At 43.0% G+C, this 16978-nt stretch overlaps 1 protein-coding gene across 1 annotated transcript in view; it reads right to left on the bottom strand.

The window, feature by feature from the left end:
- LACTB2 (lactamase beta 2) overlaps positions 1 to 16978 on the bottom strand; it is a 216236-nt gene that overhangs the window by 121214 nt on the left and 78044 nt on the right. The window contains exon 3 of the mRNA XM_078687161.1: positions 10280 to 10406. Within this exon, the coding sequence (XP_078543287.1) occupies positions 10280 to 10406 (127 nt within the window). The remainder of the gene's footprint in view (positions 1 to 10279; positions 10407 to 16978) is intronic.

Raw genomic sequence — 16978 nt, 5'->3', positions numbered from 1 at the left:
TAGAGACAACATTACTATGAGTGACTGATTGCTTTTGACCCGCTAGAAAAGATCCTAACATAGTCAGGGCAGAATCGCTGATTCCAATACTCTACAGTACATTAAAAATTGACAATGTCAAAAGCAGCCGACAAATCTAAAAGGCCTTGCCACCGTTGTCAATTATTTTTTTGACCTCCTCAGTAGGTACAATCAAAGCAGATTACATGCTGTGACTACCTCTAATACTATGCTGAGATGCATTGAGCAATTGTTTATAAGTAAGGAAGGATGACAGTCCTGCATTTATAGGTTTCTCAGCTATTTTGGCAGGAAACTGAAGTAGTGAGATAGGGCTATACCTACTAAAGTCTAGGGGTGGTTAAATGAGGGTTTCTTTGTCAAATACATGCTTAATGCCTTTTCCAGGTTGCAGGGAAGTATCCAGATTTGAGGATGTTATTTAAGAGTATGGTAAGATGTAGGGCTATTGTCCTTGCTACCAGATGCAGAATTTTAGGAGGGCAATGATCATTAGGAGCACCACATTTAGTTGATTCAATTAGCTTATTTACCAGCTCAACTAATAGAGGGGAACATTCTGTGAGATGTTCTTGTGTGGAGACAGGACCATCTGGCTAGACTATATCTGAAATTCCTTGCAAATTTAAAAAGACTTGGTTGTAAACCTCATTTACCTTATGTGGAAAGTAGTCAGCTAGCTTATCACAGAAGGCTTGATATGGCCAGAGGTGATTTTATTGTTGATGTTTACTGAAGAAATGACCTTATTGAAGAGCTCTCTGGCCAAGTTTTTAGCAGTAGGTTATCCAAAAAAGAATTACATTTCTCTGCCATAATGAAGGCGTTATACTATACACTGTTTGTAACTGTCTCTCTTCTGGGACTTATACGTTTTCCTCCTTATTTGTTCTTGACTCCTGCATTTATTTTTGCAGTTTTAGTTTGGCCGAAACCGTGGTTGATCTCTATGATTTTGTACATTAGTAGCAGCACTAGCTGCCCAACAGCATTTTCAAACCTGGTTGAGTAGTAGGTAGCCACTGCATCTAAATCTTTATCCAGATTAGGTGGAAATTTTGATAGGTTTCCTTTCAACTTGTTGCAATCAATTTTGTGCCAGGGTCAGGATTTAATAGTTTGTCGGGTTTTGTTTTTTAATATTGGCTCAACCGGCAATTCCATTGTGAAGGGAACAGCTTTGCGGTCGACCATGTCAGCGGCTAGGAAGAGGTAAATGAAAGTGTGGGGTTGTTAGTAAAAATGTCTTCAAAATCTGAGTGGCAATACGAAGCATTTGTACAAGCTTAAAGCGTAGCATGTGATTAAGTAGTAGTTCAGTATCCTTATCCGTAAGGCTTCTAGATAGAAATTTAAATCACCAAGAATCACAAAATTCGACAAATGGGAGCAAGTTTCCAAAAGAGAACTTAATGATTGCAAGAAGTTGGCTCTAGACCCCGGGGGCCGGTAAATTAGAATTGTATTACATACAATATTCTTGGATATTAGATATTTAAACATAAGTGCTTCACATTTTAATGTTGTGATTGGTTCAAATCTCATCTCTAGATAATTGCGGTATATGACAACCAAGCCTCCTCCAGGATTTTGAGGACAATCTAATTTAAAATAAAGAATATCCTGCTGGAATGGCAACTACTACGTCTGGGCCTGAAGTCTGGTCAGCCCAAGTTTCTGTAATGTATATGTATGTATGTATGTATAAAATATTTTATTACGCGCTCTGCTACTACAAAGTATCCTGGCGCGATATGTGAGCTAGAACAGAGCCTGACCAGAGGGGAAAAAAAGAGCAACTAAATACTGAGTTTAAAAAGGTGAGTTTTTAGCCCTTTTTTAAATTCTGTCAGTGTCGCTGACGCTCGCAAAGAGAGCGGCAAGGTGTTCCAAGAACGGGCTGTTTGGACAGAAATGGACTGACCACCCAATCTCACAAACCTGAATTTCGGCATGTCCATCAGGAGGAGATTAGCTGATCGAAGTGCACGGCGAGGGGTATAGAACATGAACCTTTTGTGCAAATATTGTGGTCCCTGTTGGTGCAGGGCACGAAAGGCCAGGACCAAAGATTTGAACACAATGCGATGGGCCACTGGAAGCCAGTGGAGTTTTCGGAGATGGACAGATGCACTAGTTCTTCTTGGAAGATGGAAAAGAAGTCGGACCGCCGCATTCTGAATAATCTGCAATCGGTTGATGAGATATTTAGGGAGACCGCTAAAAAGAGCATTGGCATAATCCAGCCTTGAAAGGATCAGAGCACGCAGGACCGTCTCCTTTGCTTCCCTGTGGAGCAGTGGAAGGAACCTTTTTAGTGACTTGAGGGTCAAGAAACAGGTCGCCGTTAGTTTTTTTAGGTGTGCTTCAAACTTAAGATCCTGTCCGAACCAGACCCCCAAGTTTTTTGCCAGGCCTCCAAGAGAGCTGGGACAGGCAAAATCAGACGGCCAAATAAGATCTTTAAAGTTGGCCGGAAAATTGCCATAGAACAACAGCTCAGTCTTGTCCTCGTTGCATTTAAGTTGGGCTAAAAGTAGCCACCGGAAGACGTTGGATAGACAGGAGCCGACGACACTGGCATCTAAGCTATTCTTAGGCCAGGTAAACAACAGCTGTGTGTCGTCGGCATAGGCCATTATTTTAGCCCCCCACTGCTCAGCCAGATGGATCAACGGGGTCATATAAACGTTAAACAGCAGGGGGCTCAACGTCGACCCCTGAGGAACCCCTGTACTGAGCTTCTTGGGAGACGAGGCGTAGGGAGGCATCCAAACTTGCTGCGTCCGTTCCGACAAAAATGAGGACAGCCAGGCCAGAGCCGCGCCTGACAGTCCAACCTCAGCCAGCCGGGTCAGCAGCAAAGCATGGGGTACCGTATCGAAGGCGGCAGATAGGTCCAACAAAACCAGGACCGCTCTGCCGCCTCCGTCCAGACACTCCCTGATGGCCTCCGAGACTTCCAACAGAGCCGTCTCGGTGCTGAAAGCCGCCCTGAAGCCCGATTGAGCCGGGTGCAGGGCCTGGGAGGACTCAATAAAATTATTCAGCTGCCTAAAGACCACCTTTTCACAGACCTTCGCCAGTGCCGGGAGCAGCGATATCGGACAATAGCTGGACGTGGCAAGGGGGTCCAGGCCGGACTTCTTAAGGAGGGGAAGCAATTTCGCCTGTTTCCAGCAGAGGGGCACAGAGGCCAGAGACAGATTGACCACATGAGTGGCCTCCTGGTAGACCAAGCTCGCAGCTCCCCCCAGAACCCTGGCGGGGCACGGGTCAGAGGGTGAGCCCGACTTTAGTGACTCCAAGATGGCCAGCACGTCCGCTTGCGTAGCTGGCTCAAAAGTGGACAATTGGCTAGTAGTTTGTTTCACCCCAGAACTGGCGAAGGGTAGCGCGGGCTGCAGAAGACCGCAGGAATTCCGGAGTTCCTCTTGGATTTTGATGATTTTGTTATCAAAGAAACAGGACAGTTCTTCGCACCAGAGATCAGAAGCTGGAAGAACTGGGGAGGCAGCACAGGGAGAGAGAAAACTCTGAACAATGGCAAAGACTTCTCTGCCATTGTTGTCCGCCCTCTCTATCCTGTCAGAGAAGTACCTACTTTTAGCAGCTTTAATTTCTGCGTAGTAAACCTTCTGCGCCCTCCGCAGATCGATCTTCAGATCAGAGCGGAACTCACGACGCCAGGCTCGCTCCAGTTTTTTGCAGCCGGCTTTGAGTTCCCTGAGAGCGTGGGAAAACCAGGGTTTAGAGGGTGATGACCTAACCCGTTTGCAGCCCCCTTTGTTGGTGGGCACAGCAGCACTATGTTTAACCCAGGCATTGAATCCATCCACTGCAGACTCTAGGTTAAACGGCAACGTTGGCCGATTAGCCACAAGTGAATCTGAAAAGGTGGTTACATTTATTCTCTGGGCGTGAACTTGAGGGGCAGGCAAATCCTTCAGCACTTTAGGACCCAAGGGCCAGGTGAATCGAAGTAAGGCATGGTCAGACCAGGTAACCCTCATAGGGGGTGACATAGTGATCTCGAAGTTAGAACAGACCAAATCTAGCCAGTGACCAGCCTTATGCGTGGAGAAGTTCACCCATTGTGTTAGGTTCGCCACCGCAAGGACCTCAGCCAAACCCCTTGATTCGGGCAAGTCCCTAATGTCCATATGGATGTTAAAGTCACCCAGCAGGAGATAGCGAGAAAAATTAAGGGCCCGAGGCACAATAACCTCCTCGATATTGCCCATAAAGCTGCCGGCATAGCCGGGGGGGGCGGTAGAGTAGGGTACCTCCCAGAGTGAAGTGGGGGGAAAGGACCACAACAAAGTGTAGCAATTCAGAGTCGCCAAGTGAATCTGGCGGTTCATTCATCACTACCCAATGGTCACGATAGATAACCGCCACACCACCGCCCCTGCCAGATGGTCTGTCCATCCTCGTGATCCTAAATCCACGTGGAATAGCAAGTTCGATCACCGGAATACAAGATTCGGTGAGCCAAGTTTCAGTAATGAAGAGGAGATCAAACTCCTGGCCATCAAGCAGCTCAAAAATGTCGGCCGCATGGCTGACCATAGATCTTGCATTAATCAGTCCGGCTTTAATATTGTCTACATTGGTCCTGGGTAAAATGGCAGGGGACTGTTGGTGTGTAAAATGGAACCCACAAGCCGGACAACAATGTAGCGTGGTCTCCAGCACCTCCCAGTGTTTAGTGGCATCGCAGCTGAAAGTATTGAGGGCATTAAGTTCCTCCGAAGTATACCTCAGAGAGCCAGCATAAACACATCAGGGAAGATAGGGAGGAGGCAGGGCCCTGGGCCCGTCCGGGACACGGACGGGCACAGACGGGCCCTCCTTTGGCGCTCCTTCGGCGCGCAGACGGCGCGCCCGCAGCGCGCGACCGCTGCGCGCTCGACGCATTGACGCGTTAAATAGGGCCGGCCGATTCCGGAAACTAGAGCGCCAACCCCGGTGCAATGCGGTCCCGCCTCACTTCCGGGAACCGCTGGGGCCGAGCGCTGAAGGCGGGAGTAACCTCAGATGTGCAAACACGCAAAAAAAATCTAAAGTGCACAGTGGAGAGCACCATTACACAAAGGTAGGCGGAATTAATACAGTTTCACGCTAAGCGCCAGAGCAGCAATAAGAAATAAAAACAAGTTAAAAAGCGCGTGATTGAAGGGTCAATAAAATACAAAGCGAGTCAAAGGCTCAGTCGTAGTCACATAGATAATAAAAACTATCTCAGGCTGATGATTTTCTGTGAGGTCAGCCAGTCCATATTTATGTTTAATCATAGAACGGGCGTTAATTAGCATACACATTGCCTCTTCTTTACAACTTTCCTAGCAGGATAAGGTGCTTCCTAATCTAATATAATGGGTAAACAGTTAAATGCATGTAGGTAATTCTTGAGAGTAAAACTACAGTGGCTGAAGGTAAAGCATTCTTGACTCCAAGCTAAGCTGAGGTCAAACGGCATCTCATGGGAACTCTTAGCTAGAATGTCTACGGCCAGCGCCTCTTCCTTGGAGTACCTGATATATGGATTCTTGAAGAGAGGCAATCTAATTAGGGTTTTTTGCCCTCAGCACTGTCTGGGAATGGACGGGCGGGGACGGCTTGCCATTGGTGTGCCTTTGGCGCGTCTTCACTTCTATCCTGCTCAAATTGAAGCAGGAGCATGCAGAAGAGTGCCGCCCCACTCACCTCCAACACTGGAGCGGGGTAGCAATGTCGTCGTGGTGAGACTACACTGCTGCCACACAAAACACAACAGAAAAATGCACTGAATACGCCACACCAGTTTACTTCAAAGGCCCCCCAAAAACAGCTTAGAAGCAGGAGCGTGAGGAAGAATGCTGCCCCGCCCACTTCCAACACTGGAGCGCGGAAGTGTTAGTGGTGGGACTACACCGCTGCTTTTTAAAACACCACAGAATAGTGTAGTAACACTGCACAGAATGCGCCACAAAAGTTCACTTTATAGGCCCCCCAAAAACAGCCTTGCACCACTCTATAAAGGTAAAGTTATCAGAGCAATCTTCACAAATTATTAAAACAGTCAAAGAGAAACAGCGAAAATTGCGCCTTACACTTCGCTATGTAGCATACTAGCAATCGAGTTCTTGGATCACCATTTCTCCAACAAACACAATACGCCAACAGTGAAAGACATGACAGTATTCTTTGTTCGCTGATCGAGGACATCACTGACACCCATGACTGAAATCCACTCTTTTATCGTCCTTGTATGTTCCTTGTGTAAATGCCACAGTTCTAGATATTCAGTATTAAAAATTATTATAATTCTAAGGGTGGTCACACGACCTACCTTATATCGTTTCCTCAGGCATTTATTATAACGAAGATCTCAGTACCATACACATATGGCTGAATTAATTTTTGGAGCAAACCACAGCCTCTTTGGGGATTACAGTATGAGTTGGGAGTAGAATGGCAATATTTTTGTTGCTCATGTTTTTGGATTCATAATTATAGTGTTCATGTGTTCATTGCTTTTGGAGTTAGTGAACTGCATGTGCAGGGCTACTCACACATATGTATCGCGTGCCATCTCTTCAAACATGATGTCCAAAGTTACACTTGTTGCCAGGGTTGATATAGTCACATGAAGTCACTTATGCCTTCATGTCTGATAATATTTTAAGGTTACACACTTCACTTCTCAATATGAGATCCCTGGAGGGCAACTGTAGATATAGCATGTACACCAAGAACAACTTGATCTGTTTGTGGTACAATCTTAAGGGAGACCACCATTCATCAGCCCTATGTTGTACAGTAATAGGCGCATTATGGGAGCACGGATTATATCATTGTATATATTTTATTTACTGTATATTGTAAAATGGCAATAAAGATAAATAAAAAAATACAAAAAGGAGGCCACCACTCCCTCTATTTTAAGGAACCGGAAACTCAAAGACCTAAAAACTGTGCACTCACATTTGCATTTGATTAGCCAAGTCCTTATTTAAATCAAACTTTCTTTTTTTAAATCATCGTCAATATTCTTATACTTTTAAATTTTCAATTAATATGCTATATATCCCATTACATTTCGAGTTCCCTAACAACTAATGTGTCTATAAATCAAAGCCAGCACCTCCAAACACTCACAGTTATTATGCCTGATGACGGTCCTTTCATATTTAACAAACTTTATTCAAATTATACTCTTTGAGTCGAGGATCACAAAGAGAGGGTTCTAAGATATGGGAGGCGTTGGGAAATTAAGAATAGAATTAGTATTGTTAATATATTCATTATCATTCATTAACTGTCTGTATTTGTCACAGACTTTTCAAAATTTAATCCAATGTATAGGTTTTTCGAGAACAGTAAGAGCTATATTTTACGGATATACAATTTTCAATGATATGATATTCGTAGAGTACAATAAAGTTGGCTGAATTTAATTATCAAAATGGATAAGAGAGTTGTGATATATAGTAATGGGGGGACATTAAAGTCTGTTAAGTCATTGAAATAGATGAAAAACTTGGTGGGATACATCCAAAATGTAACAGTGTGACACCAAAGTTTGGCCTTTCCTGACCACGCTAAGGAACTCCAAGGCCTCTAAATTGCAAGTATTTAGAATAAAATATACAAACAACTGTCTAGAGAAAATAGCAATTCATGTCTCGAACAGGTGGAGACGTTGGTTTATGGAAACATATTTTACAATATTGTTACTGAATGCATTTTTAACAGTTATTTAAAATGCATTACTGTTTCACTTTGTATGCTTTTGGGAAATGCAAATGTGTAGAATTTTTCATTTCCACTGAAGAAGAGAATTACGAGAACCTTGAAAGGCATTAGATATAGATTGCATATTAAAAGAAAATTTAAAATAATCTATGATTCTTAAACTTTTTTCAAGAATATACACAATTGTTTAAAAACATTGAGTGGATTTGAATAATGGTATGGCTAGTTAGATGCTGCTGCGAGTGAATGATTATTAGGACGTGGAGCTTTTTATTGCTTATATGCGACTCCCTGGAGGGACACCTAGCGTTGGATTTTATCTACTTTATGTACTTTTGTGTGTCTACTTCACTTTGGACCCTAAATGCCTCAAGTAGTGTTTATATCATTTTAAAGTGTTTATTGGGCAACATCGCAAAAAATAAGACACCAGCAATACTGCCAGGTTTTCTAATAAAATATTACTATTAAACCACTGATAATCCTACTTTGTAAACAGATCCACAAGAATGTATACTATAATATGGCCCCCGGAGGTCTAGGTCAGTCACAGGGGAAGGAGAGAGACAAATAAATGAAAACAGCCATCTTCTATGTAGATTCACAATCCCTAACTCATTGACTCTGAAGTCCGGAAGAAGGCCATTCCTGGACCTGACAGCCCAATACTGAAGCCCTCTAAATAGACTCACTCATTTATCTCAATCAACATTTAACCAGTCTGTGTTCTCAGATTGTCCAAGAATGATCTGGCAATGTATCACTTCCACAATATAGGAATTTGATCATTAAAGAGATACCCATTCAAGCTCCCAACCTGGAATATTGCCCCCATCCGATTTAAATTGTATCTTCAGTCACATGAGGAGTTTCCTAAGGAGTTCTTAAATAGATCGTACATACACTAGTCACCTCAAGAAGAGATATGGCGGCTCCCTCCTCACTGGCTGCCCTAGGACGCGAATAGCACCACTGAACCTTCCTTCAGTTGCATGGCTGGTCACTGACACAAGACCATACCACATCTGTAGCTGTTGAACTCAAGTTGCTCCACTCCATGGTCACTGTATTTACAGATCTGCCTACATACTTCCCAAAGCTTTAAAACTGAATTCCCTCCACCATTATAACCAAGTTGATAGTGTCAGGCAAAGAGAGCCTGCCGAGCAGCGCCAGCTATCTACAACTGGAAATAATTTGATGGGACAAACCCTCTACTCCTACCACATCCTTTTCAGGTTTTGATCAAAAAGCCTGGAATGGAACAAAAGCAGGACTCATCCTCTATATTCTCCAAAAATCAACGGAAAAAAACACCTGCTTCTGAATGAGTGGACCGTATGATTGGCTTCTGCACGCTTTAACACCCTGCTTACAACTTGCAATCTCTACTGGCATGCAGATGAAACTCTTCCATTGACGAGTCACATCAACATCTGACTAACTACCCACTCCTGGACTCTGTCTCCTTGTGTGCCACCCTTCTCCTGCTGCTAATCCCCAAAACTGGCAGATGCTTGACTCAGCATGTCTCAGAACAATGAAAGCTGTACGTTTGTTTACCCTCTTGTCGTTTCAGGTCCTTTTGTTTCCCTGTAAAGTAATGTAAAAATATTTTGATCATGTCAACGCTATAGAAAAAGTTAAATAAAAACCATTTTAAAGGAGAGGATAACTGAGTCATTCTTCGGGGTGCAAACCGACGGGCGAGATACCAGCTAGAGTTATTCCCACTATTTTAACTGAAATTGCCTCAGGACTTCCCTAAACCTAAATATCTCCACGTAAAATTATTCACATAGATCTGCATTCAGTAATTAGTTGTATATTATTCATGTAAATCCTGAGGTGCTTGGACATGCTGTACATAGAAAACATATTGGAATATAGGAAAATTATATGCATTATATGTGATCGAAAGGACACGTGACCAGGGCTTTGTCGGAGGGGTCAGAAACACTAGAACACTTAGAAAGGCGGGAGAATGGGGTATGGATACAGTGGAATAGAAGTATAATATTTCGCTCTCTCGCAGCTATCTCTCTCTCTCTCCATTCCCCCCACCCCCTCCACCAGACAGAATATTTTTAAGCGGTGGCTGATTCAGCTGCGTCTTTTTGGGGGCAATCAGTGCAGTTTGAGCACAGCAAAAATGAATGTTCATATTTCCTCTGCAACAAACACGATACCGCAAAAAGAACTGACCATTGCACAAATATGAAGCAAAAAAGGAGCCCATGTTTGAATTTTTCACATTTTTGACGCAAGTGGTAAACTGCGGCACTGTGTAAAACAGTACAAATCAAAACCTAAACAAAACAAACAGCACCCCCCCCTAGAGGCATGTAATGCAATCTAATTCTGCATTGAACATCTGATGCAGGTACTGAGATGGCCACAGTACAACGGTACTCATCCACAGCACATTTAGTCATAATTCGATTTCCACAAAGCACGTTGTATAGTCTAAAGCTCAGAAATGCTATCAGGAGTAAGCTGGATCAGCATGATGCAGTACCTGAGGGTGGCTCCCTCAGTCTTTATCAGGTCGCCATCGGTGAGGTAAGTGTATCTTTCATCACCTTCTCCGATCATTTCTTCACGAGGGGGGTTGCGTGGTAGTTTACTGATATTATACTTGATATCTGCAACAAAAAACAACATCATTGTCAATTTAGTGAGGTGCCTTAGTTCAAGGGTAACACAAACATTATGATGTTATGGTACACACACAAACCGTTTTTTTCTTGTGCCTTCTAGCTTGCACATTTATGTTGACCACACTCATGGGTGCAATCCTCAGATGCACTCCTAATACTCATGAAGAACACTCAACGATGCATTAAAATGCCTGCAGCTCTTTTACACACATTTCACTCAGTTATTTGAGCTGTAGAAGAGAAACCTTTTAAAATGCATTATTAATATTATACGTTGGCCGCATTTCGGGCACAGAATTAAGATGTCATCGTATTTACCACGTGACTGATTCCCAGTCAAAAACTTGGCAGCAGAACATTCTAATACTACAGCAGAATGAGCAGTCCCAAGCATTCTTCATCGAGCTTTTGAGTACACCTTTGATGTAAATAGTGGCATTTTCTCTAAAACAGAGATATAATAGTATATTAATAAATTAAATCAAGAATGTCGAGTGGTACCATAGAAGGAGGCATGGTGGGGGCACATGCGAGAACGTGGGAGTAGAATGATACAAAACATTAACTTGTTTTTTTCCATACTGTGCCATTTTGAATGCTTGAAGTTCTGTGTACCATCATTTCCGTTTACACATTCTGGGCTGCTGGAAACAGTACCTTTCAGAGGGAGCCGTTGCTGCTTAAATCGTATGCATCACGGTGTGACAACTGACCATATTATGGGCCTTATATACCCACCAGTTACTTGGTTTAGCCATAAAGCCATTCAGATCTATCCAAATTACTTTGCCAGTGTTGTATTTGTGTTGTTAGAACAGAACCTTGATGTCAAGGTTCTGTTCTAAATGGGGAGGGCAGGTGGTTCAGAGGGAGGCAATGGAAGGTCACATATCATGGTGGGCTGAATAAAGAAGAACTTACCTGTTCCTGGTTATGTCTTTGACTTCATTTACAACACTTTTTTTGGCAATGAGGAATCTCACCCACTTCTACTTCTGTTTTGAGATGCACGTATTTTATGATTAATTATATCAATCTTTCTTTACAACTTGAACATGCACTTTATTGACTCTGAACAATGGGATTGTAAACTCATTGATCACTTTTGCCTTTGCTTGCATTATATTGTAACATGTATATAGTGCTTACTACCTCTTTGTGGGGCACTGAAGCGCTTACATACATGGTTAGCACGTGCCACCATGTAGAGCGATTAGTCATGAAGTGTTTTTTCTTTATTTTGATTGATGTGAGAGGTGTTTTCATGTCGTGTGATAAACACCGAAGTGCAATTATCATGCTATGGGGAAGACGCCTTTATTTAAGACAGTAACCGACAACCTGTCTTTTCCTTCCTGATGCAGCGGAGCGGGTAGGTGAGCCGGACTGCTCTGAGCGGGAGCAGGTGAGTATGGAGAGGTAATAGGTGCTGGCAATTGCTGACAAGTTACCGCTGGTCTTTGGGAAGGGTACGCGGACTCTGATGTTCTGTAGAGCTCTGCACTAAGACATAGCTTGGGGGCTGTAGGCGCTCTTAACACACCGCACGATTGGCATGGTGTCAGAGCGCATGGTGAAGGCGCCAGCAGCTACGCAGGCAGGAACTTTTGAGTCTGTTGAATAACCTTGTCAAATGATACCAATTTCACGACTATGGGCTTACTTTAACCTGAACCATGCCCACTTTCAATTTTAATGCTCTAGAGTCATGGCCTTAGCAACTAAACGTTGTGCCTACAAGCCACATATTTTGTTGTTTGTTTTTTCCTTTTAATAAACAGCGACACTACGTTGAGTGTCCATGTACTCCGCTGCGGTCTGACGAAGCAGAACTTGAATCCTTAAGAGGGGAGCTGATACACACTCACCATGATGTTCAATCACTCTAACTGGTTACACAGAGGTTTTATATTCTAAATACAACTGAAGGCACACTTAGAATGTGATATGCATGGAATCATGTTGTTTTTATCACTTGTATAGATTCAAAGAGGTTGTGTACGGTGAAACACACCCACTGGAATTAAAAGGACCATGTACCAATATTTCCATTTGGTTTTTTGATCCTTTTTGTTTGTACTCTAGGTTGGCTGCTTTTCTCCGGGGCAACGTCCTACCGAGAGTAGAGGTGGTATTTAGAACCACACCACACACTGTAGATAGTTTTCATTTAGTCACTAGGTCCTGAGGAATCACCAACTGATCTATTACAGACATTTTATATGCAAGAAACATGTTGACCACTAAGGGGTAAAGCATAATTTTTGTCAGATTAAAACAAAATAGTTGCCCTCCTTCTTTTTACTTTTTAATCAGGTTGTGACCTCTCCAGAATAAAAAATAACTATATAGGATTCCCTTCCCTGTTTTAACCCACACACCAGATCTACATCTTACCAGGCCCCTCACACCCACGGCACCTATACGGCAAGAAACAAAAGATCTCCGATAAAGAGCCCCTTTATGGGTGCCCAAACGAGCATTGCAGCGCCAGCTCGACGAGAAGGAGACCCATATGATGAAGCATGACACCTAGCTTGCTGGGTGTGTGAGGGTCCGAGTTCCTAAAGGAGGTATTCCCCACTTCCCCACCACTCTGAGTACTCACTAGGTGGCCAACTTGCCACCCAGGAACACCGTACCTCTTTTGTCTTCCGGAAGACAGACTTTACCATGTAGTCTTTACAACATTGTGTTTAGAACGGCAATGCCTTTACCACGTATGAAATATCAAGAATATGACTGTACCACGAATATACCTTTACAACAAAAGATAAGTATATTTAAGGTAAGTATATAAAGCAGAAAAGATGTTCAACATTCAGTTGGTGTTTTTGATTCAAGGCTCGTGAAAAAGGAAGGAGTCTCTGAACCGCGTTGAGCTGAGTACTTATCGATGGAAGGCATGGAGCTTCGTTGTGCTGCAAACACTTACTTAGGGAGTAACCCTGTGTGTGGGCGTCCTCACTGTGGCAAAACTTGTGAGATTGATGTTAGCGGCCTTGCCGGTCGCAAGGATGAACCGCCGCTTGAAAGCGGATCCTCGGCGCTCAGGGATCTGAGCAACGACATAGGAACAAAGGACTCAAGAGTAAGTGACTTTGTATCGGCAACACCCGAAGAGCCAGCTTTTCTGTCACCACATTGTTGGAATACATTGATATTATTTTTTAAATACAGCAGCATCCACTGAGAGACTATTTTAATGTGAACACTGCAAATACCATAATGCACTTCAACTGCTCATCGTGGCATAAAGTAACGCCCAATGGGGCAGGAAAATTTAATAAAGCAGAAAAGATGTTCAACATTCAGTTGCTGTGTTTTTGATTCAAGGCTCGTGAAAAAGGACGGAGTGTCTGAAACACGTTGAGCCGCATACTTATCGATGGAAGGCATGGAGTTACATTGTGCTGCAAACACTTACCTTAGGGAGTAACCCTGTGTGTGGGCGTCCTCACTGTGGCAAAACTTGTGAGATTGATATATATATATATATATATATATATATATATATATATATATCCATACTAATATTATAAAGAGGGAGCCCAAACCGTTGAGGCGGGTAAGCTCCGGAACCACAGCGCCAACCGGAACACCCAATATAGCGTTGGAAAGGAGAGTATCAGCAGATGGACATAGGCTATACACCAGCCCAACATATACATTAGAAGGGAAAAAGAACGTTTGTGACAAAGTAGTCCGTTGTGGGCGTGTGCGTTCTGCTGTAAAGCGATGGGCGTGTGCATACAGCGATGGGCGTGTGCATTCGGCAAAAGCCCGCGGTATTATACAGCTTGCGAGAAGCGTTCTGTGTGGGACTAGCGTTCACGAGTGGGCGTGCCCTTCGGCATTGTTGTGGGCGTGTGCCGTCAGACGCCGGAAGCATTCAGAAGCAGGAGTTGTGGCGTTTGCCGTTGACGTGATGTGGGGCGTCTAAGGGCACCGCGCCTTGTTTGGGGAGTGCGTGCATTTTGCGGCGATCGGGGCGTGGGCGGGAGCGGACACACACGTTCGCATATTGCGGCAAGGACAACAAACAGAAGAGCACACGCTCACCTTCAGCTGTACCGAACGAGGGCTTCTGAGCGGACGCACAGGCAAGTTTTGAAATAAATTTGTCTTGCCTGTTACAACGATTGCAGACATTCTATTTCCTCCCCGGACAACGTCGGGACGGGCCGCTAGTATATATGTATATATATATATATATATATATATATATATATATATATATATATATATATATATATATATATATATATATATATATATATATATATATTCACTGAAAAAACCATAGGTTATAGACCATATATAGTTAGGAATTAGCATTTACAAAACCTTGAAAATTCACTGAAAAAACCATAGGTTGTAGACCATATATAGTTAGGAATTAGCATTTAAAAAACCTTATTTTACTCACACAAAACCATTGAAATTCCATATATAGTTAGTTGTACTAACTATATATCGCGCACCCGCAATCCACTGCTGATCATGTCACATATTACATCATTCATGACATGGTCAGTGACATCACTGATGACATCACTGATGACATCTCAAATGACATCACTGATGACATCACTGATGACATCATCCAGTGACTGTGTGTTTCTGTAAAGTTTAAATATGTTTTACATATTGAAGAATGAGTAGATGTAGAAGTGTCTGGATGAAGGATTTAGTAGGTGCGTGACTGACTGTATGAGTGAGTGATTAAATGTGTCTCACTGAATGCATGGGTTAGTGACTAAACTGTCTTAATTTGTGCATCATTATGTCTGTTGTTCTGTAAACTGCTGCATGTGTTGATCAGTAGCTATATGAGTAACTATATGGGTTATTGATTGGTTGGCCAAGCATTTGTATGGGAGAGTGAGTGTGTGTGTGGGTGGCTGGGAGGTGTATGGCTCTGTGCATATATGTGTGAGCAGTTGATTCACTAGATGTATGGGTTCAAAAGTGCATGTGGAAACAGCTGTATGGGCGGTTGACTGTGTGCATGAGTGTATTGGTGAGTGAATGGATATCTCAGTGCTACATGTCAAAGTAAGTACATATGTAAAATACAGTACATGTGAGAGTTGACATATATAAATAACTGTGCATAGGAGCCAGTGAATGTGTGAGTGGCTGTATGCATCATTGTGAACTTGTATCCAGGATTGTATAAGAGAGTAAATATGTTTTAGTATATGTTTGAATAAGTAAGGTGTGTATAACTGTATAGTTGAGAACATGGAGGTGTGATTGATTCTTTGCATGACTGACTAGGTGTCTGAGTAACTCCATGGATGAGTGACAGTCTGTGAGTGTATGTTTACACTGAGTGTATCTAAGGTTATATTAGAGTCTGAAGAGGTTCATTGTATTATCACATGAATGATGTCATCAGTGATGTGATCAGTAATGTCAAATGAGATGTCATCAGTGATGTCATCAGTGATGTCATTTGAGATGTCATCAGTGATGTCATCAGTGATGTCATCAGTGATGTCATCAGTGATGTCATTTGAGATGTCATCAGTGATGTCACTGACCATGTCATGAATGATGTAATATGTGACATGATCAGCAGTGGATTGCGGGTGCGCGATATATAGTTAGTACAACTAACTATATATGGAATTTCAATGGTTTTGTGTGAGTAAAATAAGGTTTTTTAAATGCTAATTCCTAACTATATATGGTCTATAACCTATGGTTTTTTCAGTGAATTTTCAAGGTTTTGTAAATGCTAATTTCTAACTATATATGGTCTATAACCTATGGTTTTTTCAGTGAATTTCATTGGTTTTTTAAAAGCTAATATCTATAGCTGTAAAATGTATTCTTCTTTAAATCCAAAAATATATTTTATATGTTTATTAATAATTTTTTTTAAAAATATTTTTTTTGTTTCGCTCCCGGTTCGCGAACCGGGAAACTTTCCGTTAGCTCAATTTGATGCCGCGACCCGGTCCGCGAACCGGTAAACGTTCCGTTAGCGCAACTGCCGCGTTAGAAATCAACATCGTGACGCGTCGCGGAAGCGCGACGTATCACGTTGTCGCGTAATGCGTCTTATGACGCGCTGCGTTAGCGCACCCGGAAGTGCTCCGGTACGCGAACTGAGACGCGAAGCGCAGCTCCCCGGAAGCGATCCGCGGCGCTTCGCGAAAGCGCGACGTATCGCGTTGCCGCGTAATGCGTCTTATGACGCGCCGCGTTAGCGCACCCGGAAGTGCTCCGGAGCGCGAACCGAGGCGCGAAGCGCAGCGACCCGGAAGCGATCCGGGGCGCGTTCCGCAGCGCGTAACGTAAGCGTGAGAGGTCATGTGACTTGTTAATAAAACTTTTCATTGGTTCATTTAACTTTTGGTTTCATAATCATGTAAGGCTAGGTCAGGTGACCTAAAAATAACACTTTTCATTGGTTTAGAACTATTGTTTTTCCCAAATGATGAAAACCCCTCCTTCTTTCCTCACTCTGACTTTCATCATTGTGAGAGGAAGACCTTTATTCATAGTAGAGCAATGGCTTCAGTAGTTGCTTCAGCTGGTGCACC

This window comes from Lissotriton helveticus, chromosome 4_1 (genome assembly GCF_964261635.1).
Source record: "Lissotriton helveticus chromosome 4_1, aLisHel1.1, whole genome shotgun sequence".
NCBI classification, from domain to species: Eukaryota; Metazoa; Chordata; class Amphibia; order Caudata; family Salamandridae; genus Lissotriton; species Lissotriton helveticus.
The sequence above is the reverse complement of the archived record's forward strand: the minus strand, read 5'-3'. Positions and strand labels throughout refer to the sequence as shown.